Raw genomic sequence first — 15,745 nt, forward strand, 5'->3', positions numbered from 1 at the left:
CAAATAACCCAAATAAGCAATGAAATGGGGAACATTACAACAGACCCAACTGAAATAAAAAGGATCATAACAGAGTACTATGATCTCATAAACATAAATAAATTGGAAAACCTAGAGGAAATGGACAAATTTCTAAAAACATACTACCTACAAAAAAAAAGCCATATTAAGGTATTCAGGATAAAATACAACCCTGAATATATGTTGGTAGACTGTGATATCAATAAAATGGGTCAATATCCTGAGATGTAAGAAGACCTTTGGCCTTGCCCTTTCTTTCAAGATAGGTCGCAAATTTAGCCTTTTTCATTATTTCCAACTAAAGTGATACATACAATCAAAGAGATATTCAGGGTCAACTGAAGACGTCATTATAAAACCTTTATCCCATCACCAAATCATGCCACTTATATGGATCATGAATTAATATTATTTTAAAACCTTGTAATTATCATGTGAACAGAGCAGTTATGTTGTGGGGATTTGCTGTTGTTGATAGGGTTAATTTTAAATGTAAACATGCAAAATATATCCAGTGTTTATTTATAAAATCCTATTTTGGCATGTCTTTATTATTTAATATGTTCTAAACCTCAAAAAAATAGGTCATTCTCAATCTCTGAGGGGTCCTGTCTATACCCACTGCCCTTATTTTCTCAACATCAATTATTTCTTTAACTCTATTCTCTCTAAAATTTCATTATCTTCCAAAGGTCACCAATAACCTTTTGTTACCAAGTCTTGCTCACCCTCAATTTCATGCCATTGCCTATCTGAATCTCCTTTTGAAACCCTCCTCATAGTTCAGTTAATGAAGCATGCCTTACCTACTCTAACAGTAAAGACTGCCTCTGGGTTTTAATTATCTTAACTACAATATTAATAATGATGATGATGATAGCTAACACCTACTGGTTCTGTTTTTTTGAGTTTTACATACATTACATATATTAGCTATTTAATCCTAACAACAACTCAATGAGGTAAGTATTCTGATAGTTGTTATTATTTTTGTTATTATACATATGAAATGAGAGGACTGGGTTAGATGGCTTCTAAAGCTCATTTCAACTTTAAAATTCTATTTCATTCTATTTTTCACTAAACTTTCTTTCATCTAAATTCCCACAGAACACAGAATCTGTACAACATATTTTTAGCACTTAATTATATACTGATAAGTATTTTTCCTAACAGTTTCATGTGGTTATGTTTTGTCTCCAAACAAGAATGTAAGCTTCTGAGGGCAAGGTCTTCAATAGTTCTCCTTTATCATCAACCCTGGTTAACACACAAGGCAGGACATTATAAGAAGTCTTCAAATCTTCATCACTTGAGTTTGTCTTGTTTGGTTTCCTAATTATTTCTTTTTTGAGGGGTATGAGGGAGGTCTTTTCTCACCAGACAGGACCAGATTAAATTAGTGACTGCCAGACTCATTGTACCTACAGATACTACACAGTATATTTACAGGGATCCTAAGAGACACTGAGGAAGGAGCCCTGATGATGCAGTGGTTAAAGCACTCAGCTACTAACCAAAAGGTTGGCGGTTTGAACCCACCAGCCACTACACGAGAAGAAAGATGTGGCAGCCTGCTTCTGTAAAGATTTACACAGCCTTGGAGACCCTCTGGGGAGTTCTATTATGTCCTATAGGGCCACTATGCATTGGAATAGACTCAACTGTAACACGTTTGGGTTTTGTCTTCTTTTTTTTTAAGAGACACCCAGGGGCCTAAAGGTGTCCACCTGGTAGTTACATAGTGAATATTTTGTGACCTATGTTAGGTTTTTTGTCAGGTTTTGTGAAAACTAGATTCCCTTATCTACACAACACTGAATTAAACTCCAGTCATATTAAAATATTCTTCCTCATTTTGTTAGTCATCGAATTAGGGCTCCAATTCCACAAGTATAATTGGGGTATCTGACTGAATTTCTTCCTCTACAACCAAAACCCGTTGCCATCAAGTCAATTCTGACTCATAGCAACCCTACAGGATAGAGTAGAACTGCCCCATAGGGTTTCCAAAGAGCGGCTGGTGGATTCAAAGTGCTGACCTTTTGGTTAGCAGAGCTCTTAACCACTACACCACCCAGGCCCCTTTCTCAGTGTCTCCTAGGATCCTCTACAACAGCACTGTCCAATAGAACTTTCAGTGATGATGTAACTGGCTATTGAGCACTCAAAACGTGAACAGCTAAATGAAGGAACTGAATTTTTAATTTCCTTTAACTAATTTAAATTTTAAAAGCCAGATGAGGATAATGGTATCAGACTGGGCAGCACAGTTCTAGACTATATAACTTATCTGTGGTTTGCCAAGTTTGAGGGCTTGGATTTTCTAGCACCTTTTATTTATGCTAGTATTCTCTCAAACATTCCACATTTACTCCCCAGTGACATATATTAAGTGTTGATAAATAGACTCCTGCAGTATTCTTTTTCCATGCATGACTGGCTATCTTTAGGAACTTGAAATCTTTTTAAAATGTAAGGATTCTGATGAGTTTATTCTTTAGAAAATTAGGTAAAATTGATTTTCTGCCATAGTTAACTTGACAAAATTTGACTGAAGTGAGCAATAAATTAATATTGTATTCATTTCCATCTTTTCCTACACATATAGAATATGAGCAAATAATGAATTATGTTATTTTAAAATCAGCAATTTGTTGTAATGATTGATGTTTATTCAAGCTAATCCTATTAATTAACAACAACAGGTGAGAGGAAACCACTATTTGTCTCTGAATAAAATGAAGCAAAGCAATGATGTCCAAAATGTTTGCACTAAGAGTCTCCCTTTCATCCATCATTAGTCCGACTTCCTAATAATCAAAGATGTTAACTAGCAATTACTGACAACATTGATCAATTCAAATGGCAAATGTGAAATACTAGTCAATCCTTCAGGCAGTTGGTTTTCCCCCTTCCTAAGAATGTGCTTTCAATACCATTTTAGTTCTTCAAAGGAAAAAAAAAATTCATATTCTTGTCCATTCACACAAACGTCTCAGTGAGCATTATTGTTTTGGGAGGAGGGGCAGCAGGCAGGGGGCCCAGGATGTTGACAGAACAGATAGGATGTCAGGTGAAGATAGAATGCTGTGCCCTCTCTAACCAGCTGAAGACTCGGCATGATTGTTTTCTTACAAATAATACCTGTGGGTGTTGAAACTGTTCAGGGAATCTATCAAACACACTTTCGCTTTGCTGCTGTAACTCTATAAAATTTATTCTCATTTCAAAAGAGTCATAGGCAATAATACCTGTAGGTGGTTGAGTAATTTAAAGAAAATTTGTGAGGCCTACTTTCACTTACTTTACCAGAACAATTCTACATTTATTTGGGGGCTTTAAAATGCAACATTTCTGCTCAGTATGATCAAAAATTTCAAAATAAGATTTCTTCATCTAAAGAATTGTCTTAAATATAAGTAGAATGTTACGATATTAAGAATTTTGAGGGTAAAATTTGGTCAGGAAAGGAAAATAAGTTATTGTTATAAACATTTCCATTTTTTTTGCAATTGTAGGAATCATTCACACATAGCTGTATTGAGAACACAAAATATCTAAACAGTATAATATTAGAAAAAATATATTACTAATAATACCAAATTATTCTTGCCAGTGAAACCTGAAGGCCTATAGACTTACAGAGGCTGTCCGTACAAATAAAAAATAAATAAAATGGAAGAATAAAAGATATAAAACTTTCCAGATGAGTTAACTTTCCTCGTAAAGTCAAGCTATATTCATATTAAGTTTATTGTACATGTATTAAATATTATAAAACACTTAAATTCAGAATTTTAAAATTTTTCTATTATACAACTGGCATTTTCAGTGTCAAGTTCAGAGGCAGAAAGAGTTTAATAATGCTTAGTTTAAAAATGCATTTTTCAACATTAGTTCATTAAAAAAGTATTATAAAATGAAATAATTCAAGTAGATTTATAATTAATAAAGTGACAACTAATACTTTTTAAAGTGTTCATTTATAGATGAAGATATATTACTAGACAATTCCTAAGTGGAACTTGTTGTTGGTGGTGGATGCCATCGAGTTGATTCCAACTCATGATGACTCTTGATCAAAAATGTTATAACTACTGTATATAAGTAGGAAAATCTATCTTCCTTGCACGACTGTTGCAGAGAAAGTTCAACAGTTTTTAAATAAAATATATTTATAAATATATTTAAAACACTATTTTAAAAGTTAGCTCTTGTTTTTTGAAGAAGTTAATATTAACTAAGAATGATGACTATTAATAAAGGTGATTAAATAATTTCAAAAGATGATTATTTAAAAATTGAAAGGCCACCCTACGGAGATGTCAATAAAGCTCTCTATTGTTATATAACTGAATGACCATGCAAAAAGAGAAAAATCTCTAAGTCTAATTTTTTTTCCAAAGTGAGTTATTTAATAAATAGTTTTCTTGATAAAAAGTTCCATTTTGAGCCAAGATACATATTTGACATTCGACAGTATAATTCTAAGTGAATTAGAGAAAAATACGGATTTAAAATTTTTTCTCTTCAGCTAAACAGCTTTATGACAAGTCAAATGAAATGTCCCATGAAGATAAATGCGTCATGGATAAGTAAATGATGGAAAATAAACAATATTTCAATATCAGTTCTTGTTTTAGTCCACTGCCTTTTTTTTTTTTTTCCTTCTTCTTCTTCCCTTTAATAATTACCTATGCACCAACTCTAGATGGCAATATTGCACTTACTGTATTTTCAAGAAAATTGTCACAGTCGGTCCCCACATATCCTCTTTATCAACATTTTATGTGCCATGGATCTATAGCCTCTTATTATAAGTGTAATGAAGCAGAAGTTATTGAAGCATTTTATTGATTGCTCAGATCACAAGTTTACTGCCATACTGAATTGGTACCTTACTTGCTGAAGCAAACTGCTGACACCTTTTTTAAAAAGTGACAACTACATCTATTTCATGACCAGAAATCCATTTTCATCTCTATCAAGACAAGAATGCAATTTTCACTTCATTTAACTGATGTTAGGCCTGCTCAAAGCATGACACTTAGAAAAAGACACAAGTTTAAGGTTCTTAAAATACTTCAAGTAACTAGAATGCAGTTTGGTTTCAGAGGAAAAAAATTCAACAATCACTCAGATTTACAAACAACCCAATATTCTAAACAATTACTTATCATAAACTTCAGAAGTAGTTTTCATTTCAAAATTAATGGAAGATTATTTTCAGGTTTTTAATAGTAAGTTGTATTATTTATATATTACAGATTTTGTGCCAAGATTTCAACAGACATCAAGAAGTTTGTTCAAAATTGAAATATTTGGAGTATTGACCATGAAGGGTAAATCAACAAAGCAGCTCAACTTTTGAAGGGTGTATATAAAATGAAATAGAAATAGTTATTCCTTCAGTAATGTTAAGATCAATAAATGATTTTGATTGACCTAAGAGACAGAATCTAAAAGACAAACTTTCAACCCTTCTTTTATGGGAAATTAAAAACTAACATTCCTTTAAAAATACTTTTTGCAATAAAAAAGTCTGTCAGCACTAAATATAATTCAAGCATATTTTGAACTAGATCTATTTTAAATAGAATTATATTGTTATTATTGGTTTAATATCTAAGTGTCACACCTTTTGGAAGTGTGGGTAAAGTGAGCCAACATTAATTTATACAACTTTTTTAACAAAATCCAGGTGCTTTGGGAGAGTTTGGTTAAGTATAATAATAAAATACATTTCAATATTAAGCTGCAAAACCAACATATGCTGAAATTATATCATCAATTCTTCATTTAACAATATGCCTGCAAACTAAAGCTACAATATGGTTCCAATCTAAAAAGTAAAACCTAATTTTTGAAACGGCAATTCAATAGCTGAGATTTCTAAACCTAATGCATCAAATATAGAACTTAAAAAAAATCATATAATAGCATTCAAAAAAGCACCTTGTTTAAATTAATCAATGGAAAGGACCACATACCCCCTCACCAAAATTTAAGTCACATAGGCAGAAAACTACAGTTTTCAACACATTTTATTAAGTGATTATCTGTTAAAAAATAACCCAAATATACATTTCCAAATTAAAATTACAGAAATAAAAACATTTCCCTGCAGCTACAAACATAAATAGAAAATATCAGTGTATCTCCACGCATTGTCAAAGTTAAAATATGCCCCAAGATTTTAAGAAATATTTGAGGAATTTCTTTTGTTGTTGTTTGCTTTTTTTAAGTAATAAAATAAGCTAAAATTTAGTAATCACAAAGTTGATCATTTCTTTCCAAAGTGCTGAAAATCAGGAGTAGGGTAAAAAGTTTCTTCAAATTTCTTAAATCCACACTAGATGCATTTTTCATGTCTTAACTACTACAGAGACTTCATAATTAAGATGGTGATTATCAAATATTACAGTTAAGTGCTCATTTTCTTTGTTCTTCATTTCAGAAATGACTATGCAGTCTATAACAATTTACAAGCTGTACCGTGAACAGCTTTAAATGATTAAATCTGTAAGTTTATAAGCTTTTTTAAAAACTGAGTTTTTTTAAGTGTTATGCGATCATTACGTAAAATTCTCTGGGAATTTTGTTGGTTGGGAAAAAAAAAAATTCAATAGAGTCTCTAAACTGGGAAGACATTTCCAGAAATGAATGTTTAGTAAAATCACGCTTGTACTTAAGACTGCCTATCAGCCATCCCGAATCATTATTTATATAGCTGCCTGGCACCATTCCATGGACTTCTATGCATCTCTACAATGTTTCTGAAAAGACTGACATATATTTTGTTTACTGACAGAAACTAAAAGCTCTATGTAGGATCATAAATAAAGAAGATCATGTTTAAAAATCACTAATATCATTTTAAAAGGTAGTGCAGGCTTGTGTTTTGGTCTCTGTTTAGCTGTGTTAGGCCTATGAATGACAGCTTCCCTGCTTGAAGCACACAGAAAGCACAGCCTTCCTCATTCACTGACAGGACTGTGGCCTTTTCACACGTTCCTTCCACAGCAGTGTTTGTCCCCAAACACTGGAACTCAACACAATGGCATTCCTACTTCAACACCCCCACCAACAGCACCACTACATAACAAGAATGCTAATGAGATGGAACAGACCCCGTCACTGAAAGTGTTAACTACATTTCATAGGAACTCGTTTCCGCTATTTCAAAAATTACCAATTAAATAAATTCTGCTTAGCCCTGAGCAATTTCTAAGATGTCTTCACTTCTAAGGAAATAAATGTGATAAATGTAAGACTAAGTGACTTTATGCTGTCCTAAATATAATATCTCATATTAATACACACAAATCAGTATATATTTAAGACCACCCTAATGTAGTGTGCTTAATGCAGTTGCCTGCTGTAATAGTCAAGCTAAAGTTAAAAGCTGAAAAATGAACAAGTTCATAAACATAAAATCAGTAGTTCTGCATTTTCTTTTAAAGCTACATTATCAAAATTTATTTAAAAGAAAGTTCATTTGGGAATACTCAAGCATCAATTTAAAGACTATAATCTTTTGACAGAATTCAAACAACAATATGGTTGTTTTTATATGCGAACTCAGAAGTGTAATACATGGAAATGATATCAAGAGTTAGTACTATCCTTTAATATATAAGCTCAAATTTGTTAAGGACATAGGAACTCACATCTATCTCCATTTTACCTATCTAATGATTCCTTGACATAATCATATGTAAAACTAAAAAGAAAAGTCTATCCATAAGGTCAAAGGAAGTAAATGCAGTTCAAATAAAGTTCATTAATGCTAAGAGGGAGATTTACTAAGAAATCCTACTCTCAAATAAAGCTACTGCCAGGCTTAACACTTAACCATTGATGACCTGATAATGGTACCACTACAGTGACTTTTTTAAGCATCCCAAATAATTTTAAATTAAGTCATGGTATAACAATACAAAAGAAAAGAAACTCAAGAATACATACAATTGGGCAAGCCTAAAGGAAATAGAAATTTATGTGCAAATGTATATTAGGCAAATTTCTTTTTCTTCAGTTTTGTATTTTAATATAAAACAAGTATTAAACTAAAATTGTTGAGTGTGAAGTTTTAAATTATTACAATTTAGTGGGGAAAAAAGGTTTAGACAGGAATGGCAGAGTCTAGGTTTTTAAATATCCTTAAATTTGGCATAATGTTGAAAGCCTTACTGATTGATCAAATAGACAAATTCTGGAACACTATAAGTGTTCATTTATATTCATGTTTACACTTAATATTTATTTAATTTTTCATCAATTTGAAGCCATAAAGAAATTTTTTAAATCAAAGCACTAAGTACTTCTTAAAGCATTTCTTTTTTTCTCACAATACACAAATTTAGCACAGCTTTTTAAATTTTAAATGTTTACAGCAGTGGAAGAAAAGCATGCCACAACTACTTTTCTGAGCTGCTTCTTATTTCTAACAGCTCTACTTTTAACAAAATCAGAAAATATTTAAGATTTTTAAAATATATATATTTGATTTAAACTGTGCTTTTCTTGTACTGGAGAATGGTGCCATCTCATGTTTTCCTTAACATTAAATAATTTTAAACCTTTAGTAGTAGAATCAATAAATGATTATGATTCAATTAGTCATAACCCATTTTATAATATCATTACATCTTAAAATCAGTGAAAGAATAGTCCAGTTAAAATAATTTAAGTATAAGAAAAACTACTTTACACCAGTTTTTATATATGATATCAGCTTAATAAAGAACATTAAAAGTAAATTTGGATTTTTTATTCTTTCATATGTATTATTATAAATAGCCTTATCACTAATACCTAATAATCTCATTTCTGGATCCACTGAAATTAATTAATTGGGCAAACCAACCACATTTTGGGAATAAAGATTTTTCTGCAGGGAGATGTTTCTTGCTAGCTTCTGGGTACCTTAGTTCAAGACTTTCCTCCAAAGTCAATGCAAGTTGTTCTTTTCTGAACAAGACAGAAGGAGGTGCTGTGTGAACACAGAGACTGATATCCCATTCCCAATACCCCTCCCCCTGCACGCAGAGAATAATAGCAGGATGCTTTCAAAATATTCATTTTTCAACAGCTTGTGGCCTGAGATAATGAGCCCAGTTCTGAACTGGAGCCTCCCAGTTCGAAATGTAAAACTAGTCCTTATTTAACATGGTAAGATGTATGGTTAACTTCTTAACATTAAGTGAAAACAGGCTTTTAAAAATGTAGTAACTCCATTTTTATTTTATAAATGACTTCAATTATTTGGCTTTAGAATTTGAATTCTACTTTAAGATAAATCAAAGTCTCTATGAGTATTTATAAAAATATCAAAACCTTTTACACATACACACATATAATTACTGAATGGATATATAGAAGTTAAAATACAAAATCAAGTTCAACCTGATTCAGACACGTTAATTCTATTTCTATACTTTTGGTTCTCAAACATGCAAGTTAAATAAGCATAAATAAAATAAGTTATTCTAGATGGAGTTAATTTACAATTCTATGTCTCAGAATAAGATTTCTTATATTTTAGCCCAAATTTTACAATAGTAATTCTAATTCCATACTAAAAAAAAAAGAAAAAAAGAAAGCTGAACAGTTAAACCTTCAAATGCCTTAGAAGCTATCCATTTTCTTATTTAAAGTAACTGTCTATAGAATTTCCACATAAGGAGTTGCCTTCGCTTTGCACAGTATGCAGCAAGAAAAGACATACGACACACCGTACCAAAAGACAGATACGATTAGGCCCATTATTGTTGGCTTTGAGATTACAGAATAAGCATTTTGGCTCCCTAACGGGCACTGAGCTCACAAAATGCATGTCATAGTTCTCTTATGACACTATGCCAATCATTGCCTCTATACAACCTAGTACATTTTTTAAATATATAATAAAGCAGTTTTTAAAGAGGCTTGACTCACCTGTTTATAATATTTTTTTGCAGACTTTAATCGTTGGTACAAGGTCAAAAGAACTCCTTGGATGTACGTCTTAACTCCTGAAGGGCTGAAACCTTCTCCCTTAGAGACCCAAACTGGTCCCCGCAAATGTGTGATGGAATTTTGCAGGCATTTTTGAAGCAGAGGAACTATGTGAGAAAAGAAGGGAAAATAAATTCTTTTGACCCAACTGAAATACACTGCCTGGTACACAGCCCCAACACCAGAGCTAACTCTTAACATCTATTATTTATATCTGACCCGGGTTAAGTCTTAGAGAGGCAATTCCTGCATTACTAGTGGCCACCATTTATATTTATATTGAGACACCCCCCATGCAAGACTCATAAGCTTTGTGAGCACACCTGAATAGGTCTGAAGTGTGCCTAACTAGCTGCACAGAGTGTCATGGTGTGCACTGATTGCCTTATCTTCTCATTTATCACAGATGAGTTGGAACCAACCTTGCTGAAATCTACTTGCATTGTCCTGATAAAATTGTAAGATCCATGTTGTTTCTGTATATAGCTTCCCGTAGAGGAGCCTATATCCCTAAAACATCACATCTGGAAATTATTCATGAAATATAATCTATACCTTTTTAAACCATTCTAGGCTTTTCATTGCCATTGCTTAAGTAACCCATAAAACAGGGTGGCAAGACTGTTTAAAAATGAGGAGAATTTAAGCAATCATTTTATCGTATCTTGTTGATTTTTAAGTTTCTGAGATATAAACTAGTCAAAGATTTAGGAATGCTATTCCAGCATGCGTTTTGTAAACAGATAGAAGATATTTGCTTGTGGGGCTGTACTGCAACATCCATATGGACTTGACAGACATGTTTATACACTTTTTCACATGATTAGCTTATAAAGTCTTTCTAGTGTAAAATAGTCAAATAAACGGCAGCTAGCTAACATTTTTCAAGATTTAATTTCTCTCTGAAAAGGCAGAAATAAAGAAATAAAATCTTAGATACACTTGGGAACCCAAAAAAATGAAAGAATATTTTTTTAACTTGGTCTTTTCTTAGGTGTATACATATGACACATACATAAATGTACAAAATAACCATATGGCTCGGATACCTTATTCTCATACATATTTCTACTAGAGATGGAATTAAATAGATAACCAACCAAGAAAATAGGTCTGTGCCATTCGTTATGTTATATGTTGCATATTTTACGCAGGGAGGCCTAGCATAGCAATCTGGAAATTGAATTACAATTAGGTTCAGCTGAGCTGCTGAGAGTCTGAATTATGCAAATGGACTTTGCTGGTATTCTGCTGAATTTTGCTCTCAGAAAAAAAGTTGATGCATTTTATGGCACTAAGTTCTACAACTCTCTACCAAAGTACAATTTAAAGTCTGTCTGATATATTCAACACAAGGCAGAATGCTGAAAATAGAGTTTAAGATGTTCTAAGACTACTATAAATAAAGTTAAAAGGAAATTATCCTCAGTTATGTGCATGAAATTCATTCACCCAACCTGAGGAATTTATTCCTAAAATTCACCTAGCAATTCCATTTTTACACTATTGGAGTCATTGCTTTTTTCTATAAGTTTTACCATCAACAAATGTCTCAGACTTTTTAAAAATGTAAAATCAGATATGTTACAACAGAAATAACAAGTAAAAGAGAAATGAACTTACTTTCAGAATTATGTCTTCTTTCTTTCAAAGTATTATGATCTAAATCAACCTTGATTATAATTTTTCCTAAAGAAACCTAGTTAAAAAATATTAGCACCTTTAGTTTACCTCCACAACATTATATATTGCTATGTATTAGATTTAAATCTGTACACTTTTCAATGGTACACTCATTGAACCTAGCAGTTTTTACTCATGGAAAGGCATTATGTAAGTAGCTGTTGAATGGAAATAAAGTTAAATAAATTGAAAAGTAGATAATAAACTTGAATAATTTATTTCCTAGATTTAATCTTGAATTTAAACCTGAGAAACTTTTATCAGATCCTCCAGTCTTATAGACTTATTCATCTATGCTTATCACATTACTTTCAAATTCTTTATGTGAGCCCAAGGGATACCAAAGAAGCATTTACTAGCTCTTCTAACACAATATTCTACTTTTCTCAGAGTTTCTACCCTCCTAAAGAACTTAAGAAAAAATACAGCTTAGGAAAAAAAAAAAAAGAATTATACCAAAATTCAAGCAGTTTCAGAATTGATATTAGATAGAAAATAGCTCCCATGCTCCACATGATTTATGTAATTAGGAATACTATGGAAACCAGAAACAGCAAAGCAAAGAAAGCAGCATTCACAAGCAGGTTTTATAAGGGACTTCAGAATCTGCTCTGAACTTGTTGAATAATCTGTTCAGTATTCCAGAATCTCCCTGCTGGAAGCAGGGCCCTCATTATAACCATGAGAGCACTAATAAAGGTTAGCCTCTGAACTAGGGATTAGAATGGCTCTTTCTCTTTGGAAGCTGCAAACTAGTAACTTTGATGATCTTCTTGAAAAGCAAGACAAAGCACACTCCAAGAACAAACAATGTTTCCACTAACTAGGAAGGTACAGAAAACATAAGAAAATGATATGCCTAAATAGTTGGAAAGGAAGTACAAATCAACCTAATGTGTTATATTGAAAAAATAAAATTTATTAAGCAGCAGAATTAAAGAACTTTCCATAAACAGGAAGTTGGCCCAAAATGATAGTTTGGAAATATAACTGAATAATTTATTTTTTTATAAAGTCATTTGACTTTTCAACCCCAACCACAGGTTTTAACATGGTATGAATTATTGTTTGTTTTCCTGGGTATTTATATATTCTATATCAAAGGAGAGCTCATAAGTGTTCTTAAGCAATGGTTTTCTCTTGTCTTTTGTGTCGTTCTCTTCTGAAGCAAAGCTTTATCCTGTTAAAGATAACTATTTCATAAAGATACAATAAATAAGAGTAATAATTTAGAAATTTCAAGGGAATGGACTCCAGGATATTATTTTCCTTATCCTTCCAAACCATGTGCTTCTCTTTCTTCAAACTGCCTTTCAGAAGTATTGCCTAACTCAGGAAGGTTGTGGTGGTTGTCAGTTGACATGGAGTCAAGAAGGTTAGCTGGCTCCTATTACCCTATGTTCATTTATTTGTGTGTATAACTACACATAGTCATTTCTTTCTATGTTTGAGGTCTTTTTATGAGTGTTCTACCTAGTTTCTCCTATTTACATGATCATAACAAGAACTCTGCTATTCTGTGAATTTCAGTATTTTCACTAAGTGATCCAACATTTTTTATAAGATACGCGGCATGGAAATAATCATCCTTTAAATTTATCATTATGCATAGATCAGTCAAATGTGATCATTCCAGTTGGGATAATTTCCACCACTGGAAAGTAAAAAGTTATGAGGATGATTCCTTTTTATTCATTTTGCTGATTCTCAAGTTATAAATATAGGGCAAATTGAAAATCAATTCAATAGTTTCAATTTGTTTGGAGTTAATACTGGGGATGATGGGTAAACAGATCATATGACCAAAAGCAGTAGATATATGAATTTCATAACTATCAACTGATACCTTTCATACTCATTCTGTTCCATTTCCTTTGCATTTCTTCCCCTCTTTTCTTCACCTGTTAACATAGTCTTATCCTTCAAGGTTCTTGTCAAATGTTACCTCCTCTGGCAAAATATCCCGAGTTATTTATGCAGAATTAATTGTTCTTTTCTCTATGTTTCCATAACATTTTTTACACTTTTATTTTTGCCTTATTGATTTGTATTAGTCCCTATCTTCTTCCTTCCCACTCCCATACTCCAGTCAATCACGAAAACTTTGGTGTTTGAGGTCATGGTGTTTTTCAGTTTGTTAAAAGAGATGCTCAATAAATGTTTTCTGGATAAATAAACGGTACTTCAGATATACTGTGGAGAGTCTTTAAGGTAAATTTTAAGACCCGTAGTCCAACAACACACAGTATCTTAGAACCTGTAAGTTTCTAAGACCTGATGAGAACTTGATCAAAATTTGATCAATGAATGTACTGTACTGGAATTTCAAAGTACATTTAGTATATGTGATCATTTTCTCCTCTGAAAAATCTGATATATTCTATAATATGGTTTTATTTTAATTTTCCTTATAAAGGTATTTTGAAGACTAAGGAAGAAAAAAAGATACAGAAAGAAAACTACAAGATTTGGCAATGAAACATTAACTAGCCATGAAAGGGCCATAAACAAACATTTAAAAAAGGCCATAGAAAACCCTTATGTACTTTATTCTATCCTGTCAAAAACATGCTACTATGGGAAAAGGTACCAATAAAACTTAAATAATAGAGCAATAATATTAGACAAACATCAAAATAACTATTTTAAATGATAAGGTAATTCCCTCTAAGAACTGCAAATGCAATGAGTTCAAATGTCAAATAACGCCTTCAAAGGGACCTTATTTAAAACCACTTACTAATCACTGATAAGAAACTTAAACTTACTTGGGTTCATGATGAGAGCTGCACATGACAAGAACACAAAAATCTCTCTAAGGAGAAACCACAAAGTTAATGGAACCTATCAAGTAAATACAGACTTGAATGTTCTGTCAAATTCTATAACTAGGGAATATACACCCCTCTCCGAAAGCAACATCTTGCATTAAAAGAGCTATTTTGTATATTACATTTGAATCTACTATGGAAAGCTAAAAAGCTCAGAATTTTTTATTAATATATTTCAAAAGAGCACTGGAAATAATCAAAGGCTTTAATAATCTGCTTCCAATTAAAAATTAAAATTCATGCCAATTCAATATTCAGAACCATAATTTACATAGTATTGTAAATTTCACATTTCAGTCAGAGTACATGATACAATGAAAAAAAAGAGCACTGCCCAAAGTAAACTATAAAGAAATTTCTACATGCCCTTTGGCAGCAAGCTTCAGATCTCAGCCCCAAAAATACTCAGCTATCATTAGCAGGACAACATTTAGAAATACATTAGGACTTTGGGAAACTTACCACAAATTCAAGTAGACTTTATTAAAAAACAAAGTTGACCTACAAAGTCCTTTTTGGAAGAAACCAAGTGAGTTTTTAAAAGATACTAAGATTTGACTTCTTCCCTGTTCAGGAAGTATGCCTGAAGGAAGTCTGAGCTAGTGCCAAGGTGGAACTGTGTTTTAATGCTCCTTTTCCAGCCTTAGGTAATAGTTGGAAAGCTCTGGGTCCCAGAACAACCAGCAGACGCCACTCAAAATCATGGTCTGCTGGGAAGATTGAATGATGGAGAGCATACTGTTTCCTGTGTTGCTTGATTTATACCGGTGTATTTTTATTCAAACAAAACTAAACTAACAGCTGCTGTGTACTTTTGTTTACATGCTGTATGTCAAATCTTATTGTCCCTAAGGTACTTATGAGAAAAGATTTAGCAGTCGTTTTCTTAAATACTGATGCCTACCCAAATTTGGATTTTTCCTCCACTGAACAAAATGACAAGCACACGATTGCTATACTTAGGGCAATCTTTCACAGCTGCTTTAGTTTTTCAGTGATCGTATTAAACTGACGGCATATTGCCTGTGGGGTCTACAGTGTTACAATATGGCTGTAAGAGACATTGATTTGTATGATCAGATAAAACAGAACAGGGATGCATTGGGGGAAAGAATTTCATAGGTCATATTGTTTTTACCTGAGTAAAATTTAATTTAGACATTGTGACCTCTACAGGACACCTGGTTGTTTTAATTGTTGATATGTGG

General features: G+C 32.3%; 1 protein-coding gene across 1 annotated transcript in view; it reads right to left on the minus strand.

Annotated features, from left to right (window-relative positions):
* The window catches only part of DCDC1 (doublecortin domain containing 1), a 518,812-nt gene that overhangs the window by 375,426 nt on the left and 127,641 nt on the right, over positions 1–15,745 (minus strand). Inside the window, exon 8 of the mRNA XM_023737954.1 lies at positions 9,964–10,130. Coding sequence (XP_023593722.1) covers positions 9,964–10,130 — 167 coding nt within the window. The remainder of the gene's footprint in view (positions 1–9,963; positions 10,131–15,745) is intronic.

The sequence above is a fragment of the Trichechus manatus genome, unplaced genomic scaffold (genome assembly GCF_000243295.1).
Source record: "Trichechus manatus latirostris isolate Lorelei unplaced genomic scaffold, TriManLat1.0 scaffold00006, whole genome shotgun sequence".
NCBI classification, from domain to species: Eukaryota; Metazoa; Chordata; class Mammalia; order Sirenia; family Trichechidae; genus Trichechus; species Trichechus manatus.